The following is a 24,901-nucleotide window of genomic DNA, read 5'->3' on the forward strand; positions in this document are numbered from 1 at the left end:
GTGCCCCATTGCTGGTGTAGAAGGTATAGTGCCCCATTGCTGGTGTAGAAGGTATAGTGCCCCATTGCTGGTGTAGAAGGTATAGTGCCTTGTATCGGTGTGGGAAATAGTGTCTCAAGGGTCTGATAAAGGCAAGCAAAAGGCCACATCCGGCCACAGTTTGGAAACCCCTGTACTAGCTTAAAAGGAACCTATTTAGAAAATAAAAAACCAAACCTTTACAACCCCTTTCAGCATCCTATCAGCGGAGTTTGGTGTAGTCGCGTGTCACTCCATCCGCACAGCCGCACTGTTCATTCACAGATCTAGCGATACAAACTACAAGTCCCGTCTTCTACTGCGGCAAAGGGAAATTGGAGTTCTTGATGGAGTATAAGTGTGGCGCCACCACACTTTTAGTCCACTGATGCACCTTCCAGCCCTGTAACAGAAGATCCAAACTTTGATACAGAGCAACCACCAGAGGAATGCAACCGCCAGAGGCATGCAAACGCCAGAAGAATGCATAACCGCCAGAGGCATGCAACCGCCAGAGGCATGCAACCGCCAGAGGCATGCAACCGCCAGAGGCATGCAACCGCCAGAGGCATGCAACCGCCAGAGGAATAGTCTGCAGGAGTATTGCACCCGCAATCATGGTTACAATGCTTTGCAAGTTCTAATGCAAAATAAATGCATTCACCACTTTTTTTTATTATTAATCGATATGGGTGTATTGTTTAGTATTGTTTGGAAAAAAAAAAAAAAAAAAAAGTAGAATATTCCTTTATGCAACACATGGAATAAGAATATATTATCCAAACTTGATAAAAATAAAGATGAAGTAGAAGTCCCCTTAAAAAGTTTTGGATATCAATAGATATAAAAAAAAGTCCAGATGGCTTACGTCAGCAGACAAGACGCCCAAAGTCATGCTGCTTATGGTTATAAAGAAAGTAGACACTGGACTGCAGATACTGGACACCCTTGCCTGTCTTAGTGGGTTGGAAGACAATGACACAAGGATAGATCACATTACAGTAAACACACAATTGATGCAGTATTAATGCTCTGCTACTGACATCATCCTGTAAGCGTCAGGCAAGATCACAAACACCATTCAGCCCACAGCAAAGTAAACACAGCACACATTTCCATGGACTCTGGCTCTGTACAGTTTAAACAATTTACAGGCTTGTCCAATTTGCTATCACAACAAGCAATGATGATCTGCAAAACTTAGTAACTCATAGCAACCAGATGCCAATCATCATCATTAAAATAATTACAGTAATAAAGAACTGTGTAATGATTGGTAAAAGTAAACCCTACACACAATCCGAATATCGGACGAAAACATCGTCCGAGGAAGAATCGTACGATTTTCGGATCATGTGTACACTACTTTCGAGAGCCGATCACAATAGTTCATCTGATATTTTTTTGATCGAACATGCACGAAAATTTTCCTCGTACCATACCAGATCGTACTCAATACAGTTGTCGTCTGAAAATACAACACAAATACATTACAACACGACATCACTTCTGATTTTTTTTTCTTTCGTACAAGAATTTTTGCGACTTTGGTAACCTATTCAATTTTTACTTGCAACTATTATGCGAAAAAAGTTGTACGATCTGTCGTCCGATATTCCGATCGTGTGTACGGGCCATTAACCACTTAACCCCCGGACCATATTGCTGGTCAAAGACCAGAGTACTTTTTGCCATTTGGCACTGCGTCGCTTTAACTGACAATTACGCAGTCTTGCGACGTGGCTCCCAAACAAAATTAGCGTCTTTTTTTTCCCACAAATAGAGCTTTCTTTTGGTGGTATTTGATCACCTCTGCGGTTTTTAGTTTTTGCGCTATAAACAAAAATAGAGCGACAATTTTGAAAAAAATGAATATTTTTTACTTTGCTGTAATAAATATCCCCCAAAAATATATATAAAAAAAATGATTTTTTTCCTCAGTTTAGGCCGATGCGTATTCTTCTACATATTTTTCAAAAAAAAAAATCGCAATAAGTGTTTATTGATTGGTTTGCGCAAAAGTTAGAGCGTTTACAAAATAGGGGGTATTTTTATGGCATTTTTGTTAATATTTTTTTTTTACTAGTAATGGCGGCGATCAGCGATTTTTTTCGGTACTGCGACATTATGGCGGACACTTCTTTGGGACCAATGGCATTTTTATAGCGATCAGTGCTATAAAAATGCATTGGATTACTATAAAAATGCCACTGGCAGTGAAGGGGTTAACACTAGGGGGCGGGGAAGGGGTTAAGTATGTCCCTGGGTGTGTTCTTACTGTGGGGGGGGGGTGGCCTCACTAGGGGAAATCACTGATCTTCTGTTCATACATTGTATTTATTTTTATAACTTAATTCTGCATAAAACATTTAACAACTTTATCAGTGTAGCCTACCTGTGTCCATCAATGCCGCCTCACCTGTGCCCATCAATGTAGTAACAAAACTTTGACTGAAAAATCAACAGAGTCGGTGGCTGTCAGAATACAAAGGCTCTCAGTGGAGATTCCTCCATCTATTCTGTTTAGCATGGACAGAGGAAACATCGATTCCACTTATTCAGCTCTTGGTGCCTAACGGGCGCAATATTACCCTGCATTGATAATACTTTTCTTCGAAAATCCATACCCGGAAATCTCGCAAAAATATTTTTACAAGTAAAACCATAACATACTTAACACATTTTTGGATGGTACTGACATTTTTAGGTTTAAAAAAAAAATTAATCTTTTGAAAATCTTTTTTTATTTTATTTGGGCGATACATATACAGATCTGTGTATTCTCCCTCTAGTGGCCATCTGTAGATCACACTGTAAACCATGAACTACCCCATGGATCTGCTTATCTGCTACTGAACAATCAGCCCCTTCGCATGATGCATGGCCACCTTTACAAGGAAGAACTTCTATGATAGTAACAAATATCAGTGTTCAAGGCCATAACAAAAGACCTCTTTCTACCTTCTCTGACAAGACGACAGAGCAGGAAACTGGTTGAGTAGGCAATAGATGGTCACTTCTAAAAAGTATGCTAGTCCTCTTAGAGTAGTCCGACAGACGCGGCTTCTAAAATAGACATCGGGTCATTGCGTCCGGCGTTACGCTATTTATAACCCTGCGCATACCTAGCCATCCATCAGGGACTTTCAAAGTGCGTTTAAAGATTCAATAAGCAAGTCGTCTTCCCTAAGAAATGTATTAAATATGTTTTAGGAATGAAGTTTGGATTATTTGATCCCGTTTGAAAATATGACGCAGATCTACGGTAATGTCTACGGTCTTAAAATTATAACAACGCAACACCTTTTTGTTTACAAATGTCTTTCAGCAATGGTTAATCATTTTTTTTTAAATGTAACAAATGTATTTACCTCAAACTTGTGCAGGAGGTGACAATTTTTTGGTTTCAAATCCTTCACAAGTTCATTTTAAAGCTTTACATCATTATTAAAAGAAAATTCATGATTAATTAAAAAAAACGGATTTGTCAATGCTAAAAAGAAATCATTTTATAATTAAAGATTGATAAAAAAAACTACCAATAAAAATTTCCCACCACTGCCAACATGTCAATTTTGGAGAAAGTGCGAACGGACTAGCAAGTCGCCGCCTCGCACACCTGTGAGACCGACGCATGATGTCAGAAAAGCACCAATTGCCCTGGTCGAAAATGCCGCGATCAGAAAAGGGGGGCCCGCCCACTAAGAGCATAGACCTGTATGACGGTCTGCCTGATCCACCGAGAAAGGGTGGTCGACGAGACCGCCAGGCCCTTTTGTGGACAAGACACGGACACAAAAGAGGGTCAGATCTCCAAAACGGAGCCGCAGCAGGCAGGTACACTGCCACTGTGAAGAACGAGGAAGGTGTGTTTACACACACCTCTCCCCGTTCTTCAGCTCCTGTGACCAATCGCGGGACTCCGGCGGCTTTGGAGAGGGTCACGCGCGCGACCCACGGCTGGGCACTTAAAGAGGACGTACAGGTACGTGCTTGTGCCCAACTGTGCCATTCTACCTATATCGGCGTTAGGCGGTCCTTAAGTGGTTAAGAGAGTCCCTTACAGCAGTGAGAAGCGCACCCATAAATGCCTTATCCTGCACCGACCCAGGTAACTGTTCCGTGGCTCCATAACAGAGCATTCCCCAGGGGATAACGGGGGGAGGGGGCACTCTTTTAACCCCCGCCTGTTCGCAGTCCGCCCCCACCCTGGCACAAAAGTGTCCAGGGCTAACAAGTCTTTGTTGCTGCTACCACCAGCATGTTGGGGAAGGACCAGATACTGACTCCAAATATTAAAGACATTTACATAGTGTGTATGTAATAGATATAAGTGTATGCACACCTGTCTTTACAAAAAACTGACGCTCCTAGGGCCCTATTCAGGGCATCTTACCCACTTGCTGCGCTGAACCAGGGGTAACCAGGGGACTCAACTTAAGAGGAGACTGCCCAGCGCTGCCGACCGCTCTCAGCACACGGCGTGTGGAGAGGAAAAGAACCGTGAAGGAACTGTGCAGCGTCTGCAGGGACCTGTGTGCACCGTAGGAAACAGCACTAGGGGTCAGGGCCTCACAAAGATGGCCGGCGAGCGTTCAGAACGCGGCCACAGGAAAATGGCAGACCGCAATGTAAGCTGCACATGGTGCGGCTATGACAAAATGGCCGCCAATGGGAGTTTTTAATGCAATTGAAAACCGCCAAATGGCGACAAAACACCGCATTTAAACAGGGAAAGCCTCCTAGGGCTTTTACAGTGAAAGCCCCCACAGGAAAGTATCCAGAACAATAAAAAAAAATGCCAGATAACACAGTCCCCTCAGCAAGGCCCCCCCCCCCCCCCCGGGACAGCGTGCTTTAGTAATGCAGCAGAGGGAAAGGAGCAGGGAAGAGAGAAGAGGACCCCTGAACCCCAGGAATGCCCAGCCGTACCAACCCACCGAAGCGGGAGGGACTGTACTGTACGGATCCAGCTTGGGGTGCCGACATCATGGGATTCCAGGAGGCAAGTGTCCTTATGTTAAATACTGTAGCTGCTGACTTAATGTAGTTGGCCACCAGGTTTGCACACATCTCAGGATTTTGCCCCACTCCCCCCCCCCCCCCCAAACTGTAAAAGAAAAAGAAGAAACCTACCACATCCTGTATGCCCTCTCTAAACAGACCACGATAATCAGGGCTGCTCCACCCTGATCTCCGTGGCCTCCCTTCGCAATAGGCTGCCTGCTCCGCTCCATTTAAATTAGGCGCGCTCCCGCGCCGGACGTACTGCGCATGCTCCCGACGTGCTTTGCGCGAAATTACGACGCGCCAACTTTTTGTGAATCGCGACGGGTAAAAAAGACTTGCGCCTGGGCAAAAATCGAAATCCTTTTGTAGTTAAAACAGTTCCTGAATATATAATAAACGTTGTATTATTCCGTTTGCCTACATAAGGCAGATGAGGAGACCAACTATCACATGAGTGGCCGTACGGCCTGATATGTGTACACACCATCAGTCCAAAATCCGATCGGGTCAGAACGCGGTGACGTCAAACACACGACGTGCTGAATAAAATGAAGTTCAATACTTTCAAGCATTCGTCGACTTGATTCTGAGCATGCGCGGGTTTTGAACCAATGCTTTTCTGTACTAACCATCGGTTTGGTCCGATGGGGCAGCGGTCCATCGGTTCGGTTTTGAAGCATGTTTAGAAATTTTGGACCGAAGGAAACCAGACCGATAGCCTATACACACGGTCGGTTTGGTCCGATAAAAATGAACTTCGGTTCATTCTCATCGGACCAAACCGACCGTGTGTACGGGGCCTTAGGCAGCACAGCCTGTCCAAAAACTTTTGCCCTAGATTACAAGATAAGTGTAGGATTTGCCTAAATAACACTGAGAGCTTTCCAACAGCTCCATCTTTAATGTCAGACCACATACACCTGTTCTGGAATCTTCCAGAAGCTTAGCGTCTGCTTCTCAAGCCTGTGTTCTGTGTCTTTTAAAAGTCTGCTGTTTCAGCTGCTAGGTTTTACAGCGTTCTCTGACTCAAGGGCACAGCTGCTGAACCTGCAGACTGTAGAGACAGCTCCGAGCCCAGGACATCCAGGAGATGCTGAGGCTGCCGGTATGCTTTTCATAACTGACATTACTCTTGGCACCAGGGTTCTACTGCATGTGACTCAGCTGCTAAAGAATCTACTGCGGAGGGGGAAGCACAGGTGTCCTACTGGAAGTGACAAGTCAAGGGTCGAGAAAAGCTGGACCGGCTGGAGCTCTTCTACAAACCACAAGTTTAAAATAAAATCTTAAGCTGCTGGAAATAAAATCACAGATGCTCCTTACATTCTTCATAAATGGCATTTTAGCCACTTAAGACCCGGACCATTATGCAGGTAAAAGGACCTGGCCCCTTTTTGCGATTCGGCACTGCGTCGCTTTAACTGACAAATTGCGCGGTCGTGCGACGTGGTTCCCAAACAAAATTGGGGTCCTTTTTTTTCCACAAATAGAGCTTTCTTTTGGTGGTATTTGATCACCTTTGCGGTTTTTATTTTTTGCGATATAAACAAAAATAGAGCGACAATTTAAAAAAAGTGCAATATTTTTTACTTTTTGCTATAATAAATTTCCCCTAAAAATATATAAAGGTTTAGGCCGATACGTATTCTTCTACATATTTTTGGTAAAAAAAAAACGCAATAAGCGTTTATTGATTGGTTTGTGCAAAATTTATAGCGTTTACAAAATAGGGGATAGTTTTATGGCATTTTTAATAATATTTTTTTTTTTTTACTACTAATGGCGGCAATCAGCGATTTTTATCGTGGCTGCGACATTATGGCGAACACATCGGACACTTGACACATTTTTGGGACCATTGTCATTTTCACAGCGAAAAGTGCAATAAAAATGCACGGATTACTGTGAAGGGGTTAACCAGGAGGGGGAGCAGTAGGGGTTAAGTGTGTACTAAGAGGGTATTCTTACTGTGAGGGGGGGGGCGTGGCTGTGCGTGTGACATCACGGATCGTCGTTCCCTAACACAGGGAACAGACAATCACTGACAGCCACACTAGGAAGAACGGGGAAGGTTTATTTACACTCACCTCTCCCAGTTCTTCCTCTCTGTGACCCGATCGCGGGACACCTACAGCGATCGGGTCCGCAGTTCCAGCGGGCGAGGCTACGGAGGACAGGACCAGCCGGCGGCACGCTCACGACCCACGGCTGGGCATCTTAAAGGGGACATTCATGTACCCAGCCTTGTCATTCTGCTGACGTAAATAGTCGTGCGGCAGTCCTTAACCCATTAAATCCAAAACTACTACATCAGAATTATAGGGTAGTTTGTGACAAAGGGGCCAGTTTACTGTCCTGTGGAGGGCCGGACTGTGGCCAGTGGGAGTACAAAAGGTCTCGGCGTCCATGGAAAAAATAATGCCCCATGGTTTGTTTCAGTGAAAGTAGTTGCGCCCCATCATTGGGGTCATTGAGAGGAATTGTGCCCCAACATTTATGTTATTGGGCCCCAATGCTGGTGGGAGGAAATGTGCCCCCTTCATTGGTGTCGGTCGGGGGGGGAATTATTGCTCCATTGTTGGTATAGTGGGTAAAATCTTGCCCCAAGGGCCAAATAAAAGCAAGTATTGGGCCGCAGTTTTGGGACCACTGCCCTAAAAGGCAATATTGAGCACATAAGCAGTCATGGCTACTCTACTATATGGAGACATTAAAACGTGTTATAGGACTGGTGAGCAAACCCAATTCTTTCCTCTTTTGAAGAAAAAATAGATTTTTGTACTTGCCTGTAAAATCCGTTTTTTTTTTTTTTTTTAGAGTACAGCACAGGAAGCAGAATGACCATATTAATTCTTACCTAATGGGTTATGCACCACTAAGGCCTCATGCCCACTGGACATTTTACAGCAGCTGTTTTTGGCAGTAGATGTTTTTTTCTACAGTCAATAAACTCTCCATCATGTTATCCTATGTGTCCATGCACACAGAGGCTGTTATTAGCAGTTTTGAGCAGTGGCGTTTTTGAGTAGTTAAAAACTCCCAAAACTAGTGGGTTCTGAGAGACGTTTTTCAGCTGTAAAAACGCTCTAACGCTGATAAATGCTCAAAAACGTCACTCACCAGCATTTAACGTTTTTGATCAATTGGAAAAAAAAATAAAAATTGTCTTCAACAAAAAAACGCTAAAAACGCTAACGCGGAAAAACACTAAAAAACGCTATTGAAAAAACGTTGAAAAAAAAAGCTACTGGCATTTTTATGACGTTATTTTATGAGGCATGAGGCCTTACAGTTGAATGGACACAGGAATTCCTTCCCTATATAACCCCTCCAATACTTACCTGAGCCCGATCTCAATGCAGCGCTGTGCATGAGAGCAGAGGATTTCTCTACTCTCTCCCTCCTCACTGGTGCAGAGACAGAATCGGGAAACATTGGTCCCTGTGGTTGTCAATCACAGCCAAGGCACAGGGCCCAGTCACACCATGTGTGTCTATGGACACAAAGAGCCTGCTCAGGAGCGAGTCCACATAAATGCTCCCATAGCAAGTGACTTGTTACGGTGGGCACTTGACAAGAGGGAAAGGTGGGGGGGGGGTACACCAGCAGGGAACCTAAAAAGAGGAGGATGGGGGCTGCTCTGTGCAAAAGCATTGCACAGAGCAGGCAAGTCTAACATGTTATTTTAAAAAAAAATCCTTGTATGCTATATGACCTACACTATGGTAGACTGTCCGACTTGCAGTTACAGTGAGCAGCAGCTATTTTGTTTGTTGAGTAAACCTGGCTGGAGAAACAATAGGAATTCAAAGAAAAGGAGAAGGTAGGGGGCGAATGGTGATGGATAACTTGTACATCTGGCATGGCGGCTCCAGCAACAGGAAACTGTGGACTTAGACGGATATTTCTGGCTTCGCCAGGTAAGTTAAAAAAATAAATCACTTAAATGAAGGGTTAGAAGAGAGTTAAGAAAGGATTAGAGGGATGGGCAATTGTTAGCCTTTTCCTAGAGTTGATTTGTAGTCCAAATTAGGAGAGCAAGTACTATGCAACCATGGCTCTTCCATACATATAGTACAGTGAGTGTTGTAACCATATAAAGTGGTTGTAAACCTCAAACATGAACTATGAACAAAGCATAGCCCTCTACAGTGTGTACTTCTCATTGTAGAGCACCAAGTGTCATTTCGGCCTGCTGTCCTTTCCTCATCCATCTGCAGGAGTCTCTTCTGACAAGTTTTACTGACACCAAGAGTAAAAAGCTGAGGACGATCTGTTACTTTCTGCTCAAAACAGGCATGAGGCTTTTTCCAAAACCCAATGGGTTGGAACATGTTTACATTCTCGGAAGAAGGGAAGGCACTCTTTGCATCCTGAGCATATTAAGACATTGTATACCTTCGGCAATTCCACTTTTCCCCCCTAGACGACTCCCCCCCCCCCCCCCCCCCCACGCCTTTCCTTTTTTTCCCTCTCTCTTTTTCTGAGTGAGTGAGTGAGAAACTTATATAGCGCCGCACATGCGAACTGAATCGCCTCTGTAACGCAGCGCTCTACCGCTGTTTACCACTTAAGCCCTGGACCATTATGCAGGTTGAGGACCTTGCCCCTTTTTGCAATTCGGCACTGTCGCTTAAACTGACAATTGCGCGGTCGTGCGATGTGGCTCCCAAACAAAATTGGCGTCCTTTTTTTCCCATAAATAGAGCTTTCTTTTGGTGGTATTTGATCACCTCTGCGGTTTTTATTTTTTGCGCTATAAACAAAAATAAAGCAACAACTTTGAAAAAAAATCAATATTTTTTACTTTTTGCTATAATAAATATCCCCAAAAAAAGATATAAAAACATTTTTTTTCCTCAGTTTAGGCCGATACGTATTCTGATACGTATTCTTCTACCTATTTTTGGTATAATTTTGCCGCCCCCCTTGGCTCCACCCCTTTTGTCCTGCCCAAGTATACCCCACATTTTTAATGAAGCACCCATCAAATGCAGCCTCACCGGCAGCGCCCATATCAATGCAGCCACACCGGCAGCGCCCATATCAATGCAGCCACACCGGCAGCGCCCATATCAATGCAGCCACACCGGCAGCGCCCATATCAATGCAGCCACACCGGCAGCGCCCATATCAATGCAGCCACACCGGCAGCGCCCATATCAATGCAGCCTCACCGGCAGCGCCCATATCAATGCAGCCTCACCGGCAGCGCCCATATCAATGCAGCCTCACCGGCAGCGCCCATCAATGAATGTTTGCTTGCTTCCATTCATTCAGGAGTTGGGACACAGCCCTCCGTTTGCTGCCACAGCGCCTCTGACACTATATACAAACGGAGTGGCGGCCACCTGCTGACGCTGAGACTCAGTTGCTTGCTGCAGAGAGAAGAGAGTAGGAACACCAGTGGCCAGGCTCCCCTAGGCAGCAGTGCGCCCTAAACCTGCCGTGTTTGCCTAGTGGTAGCACCGGCCCTCTCTGTAACCTTTGACCATTTTTTGTTTTGGGCCTAGATACGCGTTAAGATTTACTGACCCTCTAAGCCAGGGGTGGCAAACACAAGGCCCGCGGGCCGAATCCGGCCCGCCAAGCCTTGTCATGTGGCCCGCCAGCCTCCACCGTTTGTTCCAGTGCCGCCCGCTCTGTGGCCTGTCGATGATCAGGCCGCACAGCGGGAGGTAAGCGGCGTCCGCGGCCTGGACAGGGTTAACACAGGTCGCGGCCGCCGCTCACCTAGCGCAATGCGGCCGTGCCTGTGTCATCTCCGGGCAGCGGCGCAACTACTTTAACGGCTGCTTGGCTGAGCTGTGTGTCTCTCTCACACACAGCTCAGCCTCAGAATCTACACTGACAGTTCGGCTCGGACACTGCTCCTCCTCTTCCCGCCTATTTACACTGTGTGGCCCGCCCACACCCCCTGTGTCTGCCCCGCTCACACATCCCCGGGAAAATTTGAAGGAAGACGCAGGCAGCCCGCCCCTGACCCTCCATCCTGGGGTGAGTAAGCTCACCCTCTCCCACCTCCCAGTGTATATATTAAACACATTTAAGGGGTGCCTTGTGGACTCTGATGCAAGAGGGACGCTTTGGTGGGCAGAGCCCCCCTTACATCAGAGTTCCCCCTTTACATCCAAGTCCACAGCATTACAAGGGGCTCTGTGCGGACTCTGATGCAACGGGGCTCTGTGCGGACTCTGATGCACGGGGGCTCTGTGCGGACTCTGATGCACGGGGGCTCTGTGCGGACTCTGATGCACGGGGGCTCTGTGCGGACTCTGATGCACGGGGGCTCTGTGCGGACTCTGATGCAAGGGGGCTCTGTGCGGACTCTGATGCAAGGGGGCTCTGTGCGGACTCTGATGCAAGGGGGCTCTGTGCGGACCCCTGGATTCCTGCACTGTGTACGTAGCATAATCCTGACCTAATCCTGAACTCTGCATTCTGTATGTAGTGCGACCCATATACAACTGGCCCTTTGAGGGCAACCACACTGCTGATGCGGCCCTCGACTAAATTGAGTTTGACACCCCTGCTCTAAGCATTCGGTCTACACAATCTCACCAACTATTCAACGCACTTTTTAAAATGTTAAACACAAAAAAGTAAGCTTTGTTGTCCAGCGTTCTACATTCAGTTGAGGAGGTGATAATCGAAGCAAGCAGGCAAATTTAATCAATTTCAGCAAAAACAGCCCACAGCCTTTATTCAGCAAAAATGTGCTGCTTACAGCCAAAGCAAATAACGCGGTCATTCAAAAAATATTACAAAACGGCAAGAATTATTACAGCGTTTCGCCAAGGCACAGAAACTAATTATTGTGCAATTTAAGAAAACCATTTCAAATAGAATATTAAATCTTACAAGACCAGCGCTGTAATGTGGAGAACTAAAATTTGCAATTAATTGAGAAACCATTGTAATGTAATTAGTTACACATAGCCACATCATTAAGACTGCCGTCCTTGGGGGAGTGCAAAGAGCAACAACAATGTGGAAAGGCCAGTAACCAAAAAATGCAACCAATCATCCTTCAATGTAATGACCGCCAAAGCCGTGTATACCAGAAGGGCGCGCCTAGTGCCTAGGGCAGCAGGGTAAAAAAAACAGCACCAAATTTTAAAATGTAAGCCCTTTCTGCTTAAAGCTTGTAGTTCTCAAACACTCAACAAACCAAATCCCATTCATTTCAATGGCCCCTGTTCACATACACTATATTACCAAAAGTATTGGGACGCCGGCCTTTACACGCACATGAAATTTAATGGCATCCCAGTCTTAGTCTGTAGGGTTCAATAGTGAGTTGGCCCACCCTTTGCAGATATAACAGCCTCAACTCTTCTGGGAAGGCTGTCCACAAGGTTTAGGAGTGTGTCTATGGGAATGTTTGACCATTCTTCCAGAAACACATTTGTGAGGTCTAGTACTGATGTGGACGAGAAAGCCTGAGCTTTTTGTTTTTGTTCTTTTAACCAGATCCTGGCTGTTATGCAATAGTAATCCAAGTGGCTGTATCATTTTTAACCGCTTCCATACAGGGCTTTTATACACACACCTCCATACCAGGCCTATTCTGGCACTTCTCTCCTACATGTACAAATCATCATTTTTTTGCTAGAAAATGATGCAGTACCCCCAAACATTATATATGTTTTTTTAGCAGACACCCTAGGGAATAAAACGACGGTCATTGAAACGTTTTATCTTGCACGGTATTTGCGCAATCATTTTTCAAACGCCTTTTTTTTGGAAAAAAATTGTTTCATGAATTAAAAAAATAACAAAACAGTAAAGTTAGCCCAATTTTTTTGTAAAATATGAAAGATTATGTTACACCGAGTAAATAGATACCTAACATGTCACACTTTAAAATTGCGCACACTCATGGAATGGCGCCAAACTTCGGTACTTAAAAATCTCCATAAGCAACGCTTTGAAATTTTTTACAGGTTACCAGTTTAGATTTACAGAGGAGATCTAGTGCTAGAATTGTTGCTGGCACTCTAACGCACGCGGCGATACCTCACATATGTGGTTTAAACGGTGTTTACATATGTCGGCGGGACTTGCGTGTGCAAGCTACTGGGGACAGGGGCGTTAAAAAAAAAAATTTTCTTTTTTTTTTTTTATACATATTTATTTATTTATTTACACTTTTTTTATTTTATTTTTTTTATTAGCACTTTTATTCCTATTACAAGGAATGTAAACATCCCTTGTAATAGGAATGTGTGTGACAGGTCCTCTTTATGGAGAGATGCGGGGTCAATAAGACCCCACATCTCTCCTCCAGGCTGGAAAGCATGAAATCGGTGAAAAAAAATTCACCGATCTCATGCGTACTGTTGCTTAGCAGCCGCAATTGCGGCTTTGTTTACTTACGGGGACCCGGGCGTGACGTCATCACATCGCGCCCGGGTCCTCCGATGGTCATAGAGATGACTGGTGACCATCTGGTCACCAGTCATCTCTATGCTTCCTGCCAGCGCCAGACGATTCGTTCTCCGGGCCCCCGATGGCACGGGAGAGCCCGGAGAAGCACCGGATGGCGGCGGGAGGGGGGGATGTCCCCTCCCGTCGCCTGTAAGAACGATCTAGCGGCGGAACCGCCGCTATGATCGTTCTTACGTTGTGCAGAATCGCCGGCAGAAGAGAAGGATATCTGAATGATGCCTCTAGCTGCAGGCATCATTCAGATATCCCCCCCACAAAGCCCAGGACGTCATATGACGTCCACTCTGAACGGTAGAGGTTCTTTGTGGACGTCATTTTACAATGGGCCGGTATTGAAGTGGTTAAAGGGGTTATAAAAAAAAAAAAATTCACCTTATTGCATTCTATGCAGTAAGGTGAAAAAACATCTGTGGATTAGCGGCCCCCCGAGCCCCCTGTTTACTTACCTTACCCCTCGAAAGTGCCACGCTGTGAAAGCGCAGGCTTCTCGGCTCATTCATTGGTTGATTGTAAGCAGCGCAGCCATTGGCTCGTGCTGCTGCTAATCACATCCAATGATGCGGCGTGCCGGGGCCGAGTGACACAGTGAGCGGCTATAGCCGACGGCTGTATCACTGGAACGCGTCCGCAAGATTTCACCATCATGCGAGTTCTCTCGCATGAAGGTGGCGAATTCTTGCGGGGAGGAGCCGAGACAGCAGCCGAGGGACCCCAGAAGACCAGGTTCAGGGCCACTCTGTGCTAAACGAGCTGCACAGTGGAGGGAGGTATGACATGTTTGTTATTTAAAAAAAAAAAAAAAATTATCTTTAGTGTTCCTTCAAAGTGCAGGTGTTGTGGTGGAAAACAGTGCAATGCTTCATGCACATTTTATACTGCTCCTTTTACAATGCACACCAGCACTGCTGTATAATATGCCCTCTGAAGGGAATGAGCCCTAAAGCCCATGTCCTAACTATACTTTTTTTTATTATAGTTTTGGACAAAGTTAAGAAGAATTAACCACTTGCTTACTGGGCACTTAAACCCCCCCTCCTGCCCAGACCAATTTTAAGCTTTCAGTGCTGTCGCACTTTGAATGACAATTGCGCGGTCATGCAACACTGGACCCAAATGAAAAATCATTTTTCCCCACAAATAGTGCTTTCTTTTGGTGGAATTTAATCACCTTTGTGGTTTTTCTTTTTTGTTAAAAAAAAAATTAAAAAGACAGATTGTTTTAAAAAAAATATATATTTTTTTATATTTTGTTATAAAATTTTGCAAACTAATAATTGTTCTCCTTCATTGATGTACGCTGATGAGGCTGTACTGATGGGTGGCACTGGTGGGCACCGATGGGCAGCACTGTTGGGCACCGATTGGCACTAAGTGGCACTAATAGGTGGCACTGATAGCTGGCAGTGATGGGCACAGATAGGTGGCAATAATGGGCACCGATCGGTTACACTGATATGCAGCATTACCAGGTGGCACTGATGAGTCATTGGCATCATTGGCGGGCATTGATAGGTGGCAATGACAGGTGGCAGTGATGAGGCAGATGTGCCTCCTTCCTCTTCGGGACCGATGTCCCTTGTAAACAAGCCAGTGATCTGCTTTTTTTTCTCCTCACGCTGTCAGTGTGAGGAGAAAAAAAAAACGATTACCGATCCTTTGTTTACATCATGTGATCAGCTGTTATTGGCTGACAGCTGATCACGTGGTAAGTGGCCGGGACCGACTCCTTACACGGGATCTGTGATCCACCGAGTTTCAGTGACTCGGTGATCACAGCGTGCGCCACACACGTGCAAAGGGGAGGACGTCTATTGACGGCCTCCCGGATTTTCAGGCCCGCTCTGTAGCCATCATTTGACTATAGCGCGGGCCTCTAGTGGTTAAAATGTCTTTAAAAATGTTTTATTTCTGCCTGTGAGGAAATTCCCCCTAATTTATTGGCAAAAAATTAGGGGGTAGAGCCATCAGGATAGGAAGGCACAGAAAGAAATAAAAACAAACTCACTTACTCTAACCCCCACACAACAATAAAATATGGGGATTTTTTACATTTTATTGTATTTTAATAAAATGGAACTCCACGCAGGAGTCAAAACAACATGAATGATTGCAGGAATTTATTTGAACATATAAATACATTTTAGACCTCATGCACACTGGACGTTAAAATAACATTCTAAAAATGCCAGTATCTTTGCAGTGAGTTTTTCAATGTTTTTGCAATAGTATTTTTTTAGAGTTTCTTTTAGCGTTTTTTTTCCCCCCCTTTTTTTTGGGTTTTCCTTTTTCCAATAGATCAAAAACATTAAACGCTGGTGAGCTGCGTTTATCCACGTTTTTTGACATTCAAGAGTTTTTACAGCGAACAACAGCAAAAAAACTCCTCTCAGACCCCACTAGTTTTAGGGTTTTTTTTACAGCCAAAAACAGTTGATACCAGCCTATGTGTGCATGGACACAGGATAACATGGAGAGTTTATTGGCTGTAGAAAAAAACGTCTGAAGCCAAAAACAGCAGCTGTAAAAAGTCCAAAAACGTCCAGTATGCATGAGGCCTTAAACAAATACGTTTTTCATTTTATGAAATGCAACCATCTAGTCAGTAGGCCGGAACTGCTCCTCACCGATTGTTTTAGTTGTAGAATTACAAATCATCTGGCAGATAAAACACGATTTCAGTGGTGTATTTAGTGCCTTGCCTGGGGCTTTGATGGAGCTTGAAACTGTATTTTCCTTACTTTGCATTCCTAGGCAAGATCGTGTTCTGCTGAAATGCTTAAAAATGCACCACAATGTGAACAAAACATTTTAAAGGGATAATAATAATAATCACAATGTGTTCCTTTGCAGCCTGAAAACAAGACAGACAGTTTTTGTTTTCTCCAGCTGTATTTACTAGTGCAACTTATAACATCCAAGTGAAAGATATAACATGCAACAGAAAAAAACATGACAGAAAATAAATTCAAAAACAGAATCGGAGTTGGAAAAAGGATCACCCCCCTTATGTCAATATATTGTTGAATCACCTTTTGCTTTAATTACAGCCTTTAGTCTGTTGGGACATGTCTCTACTAACTTTGCAATATTTGCCCCCCACTCTTCTTTGCAGAACTGCTCAAGTTCAGTTTAACTACTTCCGGACCGCCTCGGGTCTGGCGGACTCTATATCCGCCAGCCACCCGCGATCGTGTTAAACAGAGGCAGAATCATAAACAAGTTGGATCCCCAATCTGACAGGGGACAACATTGAGATCGGCTGTTCCTAGTGATCAGGAACAGCGATCACTGTGTTATCCATGCAAGCCCATCCCCCACACAGAACACACCTAACCCCTTGATCGCCCCCCTAGTGTTTACCCCTTTCCTGCCAGTGGCATTCATAAATAGATCAGAGCATTTTTTTTTAGCACTGTTCAATGTAATAAGGTCACTGGTCCCCATAATGCGTCACTTATGCCCTGTACACAAGATCGGTTCGTCTGATGAAAACGGACCGATGGATTTTTTCATCAGATATCCGATGAAGCTGACTTTCATCAGTCTTGCCTACACACCATCGGTTAAAAATCCGATTGTGTCCAACGTGGTGACGTAAAACACAACGACGTGCTGAGAAAAATGAAGTTCAATGCTTCCGAGCATGCGTCGACTTGATTCTGAGCATGCGTGGATCTTTGACTGATGGATTTCCCCACAGACGATCGTTTTTTTCACCATAAGAAAAATTTAAAACAGGTTCTATTTTTTTTCACAGATGGAAAAAAAAAAACGATGGGGCCCTACACACGATTGGTTCGTCCGATGATAACGGTCCATCGGTCCGTTTTTATCAGACGAACCGATCGTGTGTACAGGGCATTAGAGTCAGATATGTCGTAGTCTGGCTAAAAAACTCAGATCGCCGCCATTACCAGTAAAAACAATAAATAAAAATAAAAGACCATAAATCTATCCTATGGTTTGTAGACACTATAACTTTTATACAAACCAAACAATCGCTTATTTGTGGGGTTTTTATATGTAGAAGAATACAAGTTGGCCTAAACTGGTAAATAAGTTAGTTTTTTTAAAGATTTTTTCATTAGGGGGGGGGGGGGGGTTTGGAGATATGAGATATAGCGCAAAAAAATAAAAACTGCAGGAGGTGATCAAATACCACCAAAAGAAAACCATTTGTGTGAAGAAACATCGCACAACCGCGCAATTATCAGTAAAGCGACACAGTGCTGTATCACATAAAATGGCCTGGTAATTATGGAGGTAACTTCTTTTGTGGCTGAATTTGATGGTAACCGTTTGTGGGCTGCAGTCTTCCAGTCATTCCACAAATTTTCATTGGGGTTTAAGCCTGGCCTCTCACTAGGCCATGCAAGTACAGTCACCATTTTCTCCTTCAACCACTGTTATTTTTGCTGTGTGCTTTGGATCATTGTCATGTTGGAAGGTAAACCTTCTTCCCAATGACAATTTTCTGGCAGAGGGCAGCAGATTGTCATCAAGAATTTGATGGTATTTTGCACCATCCATTTTTCCTTCTACAAAAATAGTAGAATCACAGTGGGAGCGATCTGCCGGCGGCGCACACTCACGTCCGATACCCGCAAGTGCAGGATCGCGTATATAATATATATATATATATATATATATATATATTAGTGCTGTCAAGCGATTAAAATTTCTAATCGCGATTAATCGCATTAATGTCATAGTTAACTCACGATTAATCGCGCGATTAAGGAGGTTCACCCTTTAAAACATTTTTTTTTTTGTTTTCTTATTTTTTTTTATAATATTAAATTGTGTTTTTTTATTTTTTTACATTTTGATCACTTTTATTGCTGTCACAAGGAATGTAAACATCCCTTGTGACAGCAATAGGTGGTGACAGGTACTCTTTATGGAGGGATCGGGGTCTAAAAGACCTCCGAGCCCTCCTTTGCACTTCAAAGTATTCTGAATACTGTGTATTTTTTTAAATCCGGCGCCATTGGCAGCCGAGAAACCCGGAAGTGACGTCATGACGCCGCTTCCGTGGTTTCAATGCGGAGACTGAATCAAAGCCGTTTACGGCTTAGTGTCAGTCTCCGCCTGAACACAGAACGCGGCGGATGGAGGATCGGGTCTCCCGGTGGGACGGGAGGCCCGGTCAGAGCGGCCAAAGACGGAGGGAGGGGGGGATGTCCACTCCCGCTCCTCCGGCATAACAACCGAGCGGCTTTTAGCCGCATCGGTTGTTATGTTTGGATAGCCGATCGCCCGCTCTAAACGGTACCGGGATGATGCCCACTCTAAACGGTACCGGGATGATGCCTGCGGCTGCAGGCATCATCCCGGTATAACCACCGAACGCCGAGGACGCATATATGCATCCCGTCGGCGTGAATGGGTTAAGAGGTACGTGCTGACAAAAAAAAAAATGTTTTAAAGGGTGAACCTCCTTAATCGCGCGATAAAAAAATTGACGGCGTTAAAATGGGTTTGTGTTAACGCCGTTAATAACGCGTTTAACTGACAGCATATATATATATATATATATATATATATATACACACACACACACACACATATATATATATATATATATGCATACATATACACACACACACACACACACACACACACACACACACACACACACACACACACACACAATCCTGCAAAGCGCGGCTGTCCTGTAGCAGTAAATGTGCTAAAGAGCGGTCGGCAAACGATTAAAGCAAAAGATTGTCCAACAAAACACGGACATAAGAGGGTGATCCTTTTTCCAACTCAGCGATTCTGTTTTTTGTTTTTTCCCTGACATGTTATATACTTCACTTGGAAGTAATAGTAAATACAGCTGGTTAAAACAAAACTGTGTCTGTCTCCATTTCAGGCTGAAAGGGAACAAAAATGTACTTATTTTAAAGGGGGACGATTCTTTACTATACCCACTGTATGTCCTCCGCTACCACAATTGGCACATTCATTTTTTTGGGGGGGGACCTATGAAAACTAGGTGATCCAAGCAAAGTTTGCCACCCCTCTTTGCCCTCAGCTTTCTGGGATACGCCGCAGGTCACACAAGGCTGCGGGATCGGTGACAAAGTGCAGCTCATGCACGTGCAGATCAGCCCACATCATTCCTTCACACAGCTCTGTGTGTGACTGAACTACAAACCTCGGCATCCTTTGCGGCTGTCGGTTTGTAGTTCTCCATGAACCACCACAGTGCTGTGGTAGTTCATTGATTACCTGAAAATAAATAAAAAATAAGTGCATTTATTTAAAAAAAAAAATCTTTAAAGTGAACTTATCCTTTAGCCCTGGTTCACATTGACAGCGGGAATGAAATTGTGCGAGTTCAGATAACATTGTATGTGTATGTGAGACAGAGATCTTACAAGCAAAGTAAAAGAGCTGTATAAATTTGCATTATCTTGTAAACAAAGATTACAACATTAACAAAGATGATACATTATTATATAAAACTACAATGTAATTCAAGCGGAATCAAACCCTCCCATTGTCCTCAGCCAAGCAAGATGACATTTTAGCCTCTGATCTGCAACTGTGGTGATCAGTTATGAGCCCAGCCATTGGATGGTTTGAGAGTTTGATTACGTTGAGTAAATGTGACAGTTCGCAATCAAAGCAAGCCAGGAATGTAACACTTCAATGCAAAATATAAATACAGATGTCAGGGGCCCCCGTGTACGCAACGCAGATGTCAGGGGCCCCCGTGTACGCAACGCAGATGTCAGGGGCCCCCGTGTACGCAGCGCAGATGTCAGGGGCCCCCGTGTACGCAGCGCAGATGTCAGGGGCCCCCGTGTACGCAGCGCAGATGTCAGGGGCCCCCGTGTACGCAGCGCAGATGTCAAGGGCCCCCGTGTACGCAACGCAGATGTCAGGGGCCCCCGTGTACGCAACGCAGATGTCAGGGGCCCCCGTGTACGCAGCGCAGATGTCAGGGGCCACCGTGTACGCAACGCAGATGTCAGGGGCCACCGTGTACGCAACGCAGATGTCAGGGGCCACCGTGTACGCAACGCAGATGTCAGGGGCCACCGTGTACGCAACGCAGATGTCAGGGGCCCCCGTGTACGCAACACAGCGTGGATGTCAGGGGCCCCCGTGTACGCAACACAGCGTGGATGTCAGGGGCCCCCGTGTACGCAACACAGCGTGGATGTCAGGGGCCCCCGTGTACGCAACACAGCGTGGATGTCAGGGGCCCCCGTGTACGCAACACAGCGTGGATGTCAGGGGCCCCCGTGTACGCAACACAGCGTGGATGTCAGGGGCCCCCGTGTACGCAACACAGCGTGGATGTCAGGGGCCCCCGTGTACGCAACACAGCGTGGATGTCAGGGGCCGCCGTGTACGCAACACAGCGTGGATGTCAGGGGCCCCCGTGTACGCAACACAGCGTGGATGTCAGGGGCCCCCGTGTACGCAACACAGCGTGGATGTCAGGGGCCCCCGTGTACGCAACACAGCGTGGATGTCAGGGGCCCCTGTGTACACAACACAGCATGGCTGTCCCTGTGTACACAGCACAGCGTGGATGTCAGGGGTCCCCGTGTACACAGCACAGCGTGGATGTCAGGGGTCCCCGTGTACACAGCACAGCGTGGATGTCAGGGGCCCCCGTGTGCACAGCGTGGATGTCAGGGGCCCCCGTGTACACAGCACAGCGTGGATGTCAGGGGCCCCCGTGTACACAGCACAGCTGTCAGGGGCCCCCGTGTACACAGTACAGCATGGTTGTCATGGGCCCCTGTGTACACAGCACAGCATGGATGTCAGGGGCCCCTGTGTACACAGCACAGCATGGATGTCAGGGGCCCCTGTGTACACAGCACAGCATGGATGTCAGGGGCCCCTGTGTACACAGCACAGCATGGATGTCAGGGGCCCCCGTGTACACAACACAGCATGGCTGTCAGGGGTCCCCGTGTACACAGCACAGCATGGATGTCAGGGGCCCCTGTGTACACAACACAGCATGGATGTCAGGGGCCCCTGTGTACACAACACAGCATGGATGTCAGGGGCCCCTGTGTACACAACACAGCATGGATGTCAGGGGCCCCTGTGTACACAGCACAGCGTGGATGTCAGGGGCCCCTGTGTACACAGCACAGCGTGGATGTCAGGGGCCCCCGTGTGCACAGCGTGGATGTCAGGGGCCCCCGTGTACACAGCACAGCTGTCAGGGGCCCCTGTGTACACAACACAGCATGGTTGTCATGGGCCCCTGTGTACACAGCACAGCATGGATGTCAGGGGCCCCTGTGTACACAACACAGCATGGATGTCAGGGGCCCCTGTGTACACAACACAGCATGGATGTCAGGGGCCCCTGTGTACACAACACAGCATGGATGTCAGGGGCCCCTGTGTACACAGCACAGCATGGATGTCAGGGGCCCCTGTGTACACAGCACAGCATGGATGTACACAGTGCTCTCAGTAGAAGTATCCTGTCTGCACTTACAGAGTATGTCCGCACACATTCACCATCAGTTTCAGGGAGGGGTTGCGATATTTGGTGGTCTTACACCTCGGGCAGCCTTGGTCATCCATCTCTATATTCTTCTCATAACACAGCACCTCAGTGCACTGCAAACTGTGTCCCCGGGAACTCGGCAGGGAGATCTTGGTTCCTCCCCCCACTGGTGTTATACAGGAGCTGGGGATTTCCTCACTCAGCTCCACACAGTGTTCTCCTTCTACACATGTAATTGCTGCAAGAATACTTACAGCTCTTCCTAGATAGTTTGTTTAAGAAACAAATAAAAGGAATTAATACTTGTAATAAAGAATATGTTATAGTTTGAAAACACAGAGCTGTACAGTGGTGTGTGGTATGGACAATGAAATGGGCATGATGTATGAAAAGTGTGCATATCAACAGCTTTGTTGATATGAAATCCTTAAAGCGGTTGTTCATCATAAAACTTTTTTTTTTTATGTACCATCCCATCCAGCATACTTGCGTCAGCTATAGTATGTTTTTTTTCGCCGCTGTATTTACCGTTTAATCGCCCAGTTTCGTTTCAGACTCCGGCGGGGAAATAGGCGTTCTTATGAAGAGGGGAACATGATTGACGTCCGGCTATGGCGCGTCACGCGTTCCGAAAATAGCCTAAAATAGGACTCGGATATATACGGCGCCTGCGCAGTCAGCTCCTAGTCTGTGCGCAGGCGCCGTATAGCATCGTGAAGAGCCGATTCCTACTCCGGCTATTTTCGGAACGCGTGACGCGCCATAGCCGGACGTCAATCATGTTCCCCTCTTCAGAGGAACGCCTACTCCCCGCAGGAGTCTGAAAAGAAACTGAGCGATTGAACGGTAAATACAGCGGAAAAAAAAAAACCATACTGTAGCTGACGCAAGTATGCTGGATGGGATGGTACATAGATGTTTTTTAGGGTGAACCTCCGCTTTAAGCCCCTACTCCTCAGACTGCTATCACTGCCAATCCCCCCCATTTCTACGATGGGGTTCCTGCAGGACCTGGGGAATAACTCAGGTCTGTGCATACAAAACCCCATACCTTCCATCATTTCTGAGGCTGGGTTTACATCATTATGTTACAGCAATGCACGTTCAAGAAATACATTTATTTTGATGGGCTGCCAACACTCCCCAGCAGAGCTAAAACCGCCCAGGACCCTTTATTGGAAACGGAGTGCTGGTGTAATTCAGGTGTCCTTACTTACTTCAAAATGGTGCCACGTAACTAGGGTTGCCACCTCATCCCTTTAAAACGGAAAACATTAATTACACAGGTTCTGTGGCCGATGAAGGTGGTAATTAAACTCACTTGGTGCCTGATCTGCATCAAATTAGCCTCAGAACCCGTGTAATTCATGTGTTTGGGTTTAATGGGATGAGGTGGCAACCCTACCTGCAACATAACGGAAGACTGTCTCAAATGCTAATCAACATTTTTCTTTTGTGGCGCCTATTAATTGCAGGATACATGTGGTAATATGCTGTCATACTGGCACCATGAATACAGAAAATTGTATAAAATACTTATTTTAATTTTCCTTTCCTGGCACCAGTCCATGGCGCCATGGAAACTACAACGTTCTATTGTGAACCCAGCCTATTACCTATCACCATAATCATACCGATTATTGGGGTCCCGGACTACCAGTTCTGCTGGCATTAGGCTGAAGAAAAGGAAAGGTAAGGAGGGGGGTAGACTGGGCTCCAGTTGTAATCACTATTTTTGTCATTGCCCGCATATTGTCAAAATTGCCCATTTGTTATCTGCATATTGTCACAATTTTTGGCCCACAAATTGCAATTATTATTCATTTTCTGTCTGCATATTCTTATCATTTTTAACTTTATTAAAGTGAAGGTTCACCCAAAAAGTTCATTTTTAACATTAGATTGAGGCTCGTTTTGTCAAGGGGAATTGGGTGTTTTTTTTTTAAATCGAAGCAGTACTTACCGTTTTAGAGATAGATCTTCTCCGCCGCTTCCAGGTATGGGCTGCGGGACTGGGCGTTCCTATTTGATTGACAGGCTTCCGACGGTCGCATACATCGCGTGAGGGATTTTCCGAAAGTAGCCGAACGTCGGTGCGCAGGCGCCGTATAGAGCCGCACCGACGTTCGGCTTCTTTCGGCTACTCGTGACGCGATGTATGCGACCGTTGGAAGCCTGTCGGAAACCTGTCAATCAAATAGGAACGCCCAGTCCCGAAGACCATACCCGGAAGCGGCGGTGAAGATCTATCTCTAAAACGGTAAGTACTGCTTCGATTTAAAAAAAAACACCCGATTCCCCTTGACAAAATGAGCATCAATCTAATGTTAAAAAAAAAATTTGGGTGAACTCCCGCTTTAACTGCCAATGAACATATAGTGATTTAGTACATATTGTTCTTTTTTAATCATTGCAGACAGGACTTAAAATTTATTTTTTAGTAAGCTAAATATAAAAGATTGCATGTTACTATTCTGTGTTCTCTTGAGGATTGCACATCAAGGTCAGTAAATCAATCCATTTTATTAAAAGGTGATCAAATGATACATAGCTCTGCTGTTGTTGATCCTAATGTTATAACTCATTATGCCTACTGTAAGAGAGCTTAACCACTTCCTGACGGCCGTACGACTATATACGGCCACAGTGTGGTTCTAAATCTCTGGGACGCCGTCTTTATACGGCCTCAGGGCCACTGGGGGGCGCGCGCGCCCGCCGCATCACTGAGATGCCGATGCGCGTGCCTGGCGGCCACGATGTTCGCCAGGCACCCGCGATCGGCGGTTACAGAGACAAGGACGTGGATCTGTGTGTGTAAACACACAGATCCACTTCCTGTCAGGGAAAGAGGAGACCAATCTTTGTCCCTTGTACATAGGGACACAGATCGGTCACCTCCCCCAGTCAGTTCCCTTCTCACACAGT

The 24,901-nt window shown here is 45.7% G+C and overlaps 1 protein-coding gene across 1 annotated transcript in view; it reads right to left on the reverse strand.

Moving 5' to 3' along the window:
- Positions 1-22,136, reverse strand: part of MNAT1 (MNAT1 component of CDK activating kinase) — a 180,326-nt gene extending 158,190 nt beyond the window's left edge. The window contains exon 1 of the mRNA XM_040333167.1: positions 21,965-22,136. Within this exon, the coding sequence (XP_040189101.1) occupies positions 21,965-22,053 (89 nt within the window). The 5' untranslated portion in view covers positions 22,054-22,136. The remainder of the gene's footprint in view (positions 1-21,964) is intronic.
- Positions 22,137-24,901: the final 2,765 nt, after the last annotated feature.

The sequence above is a fragment of the Rana temporaria genome, chromosome 13 (genome assembly GCF_905171775.1).
Source record: "Rana temporaria chromosome 13, aRanTem1.1, whole genome shotgun sequence".
In the NCBI taxonomy this organism is placed as follows: Eukaryota; Metazoa; Chordata; class Amphibia; order Anura; family Ranidae; genus Rana; species Rana temporaria.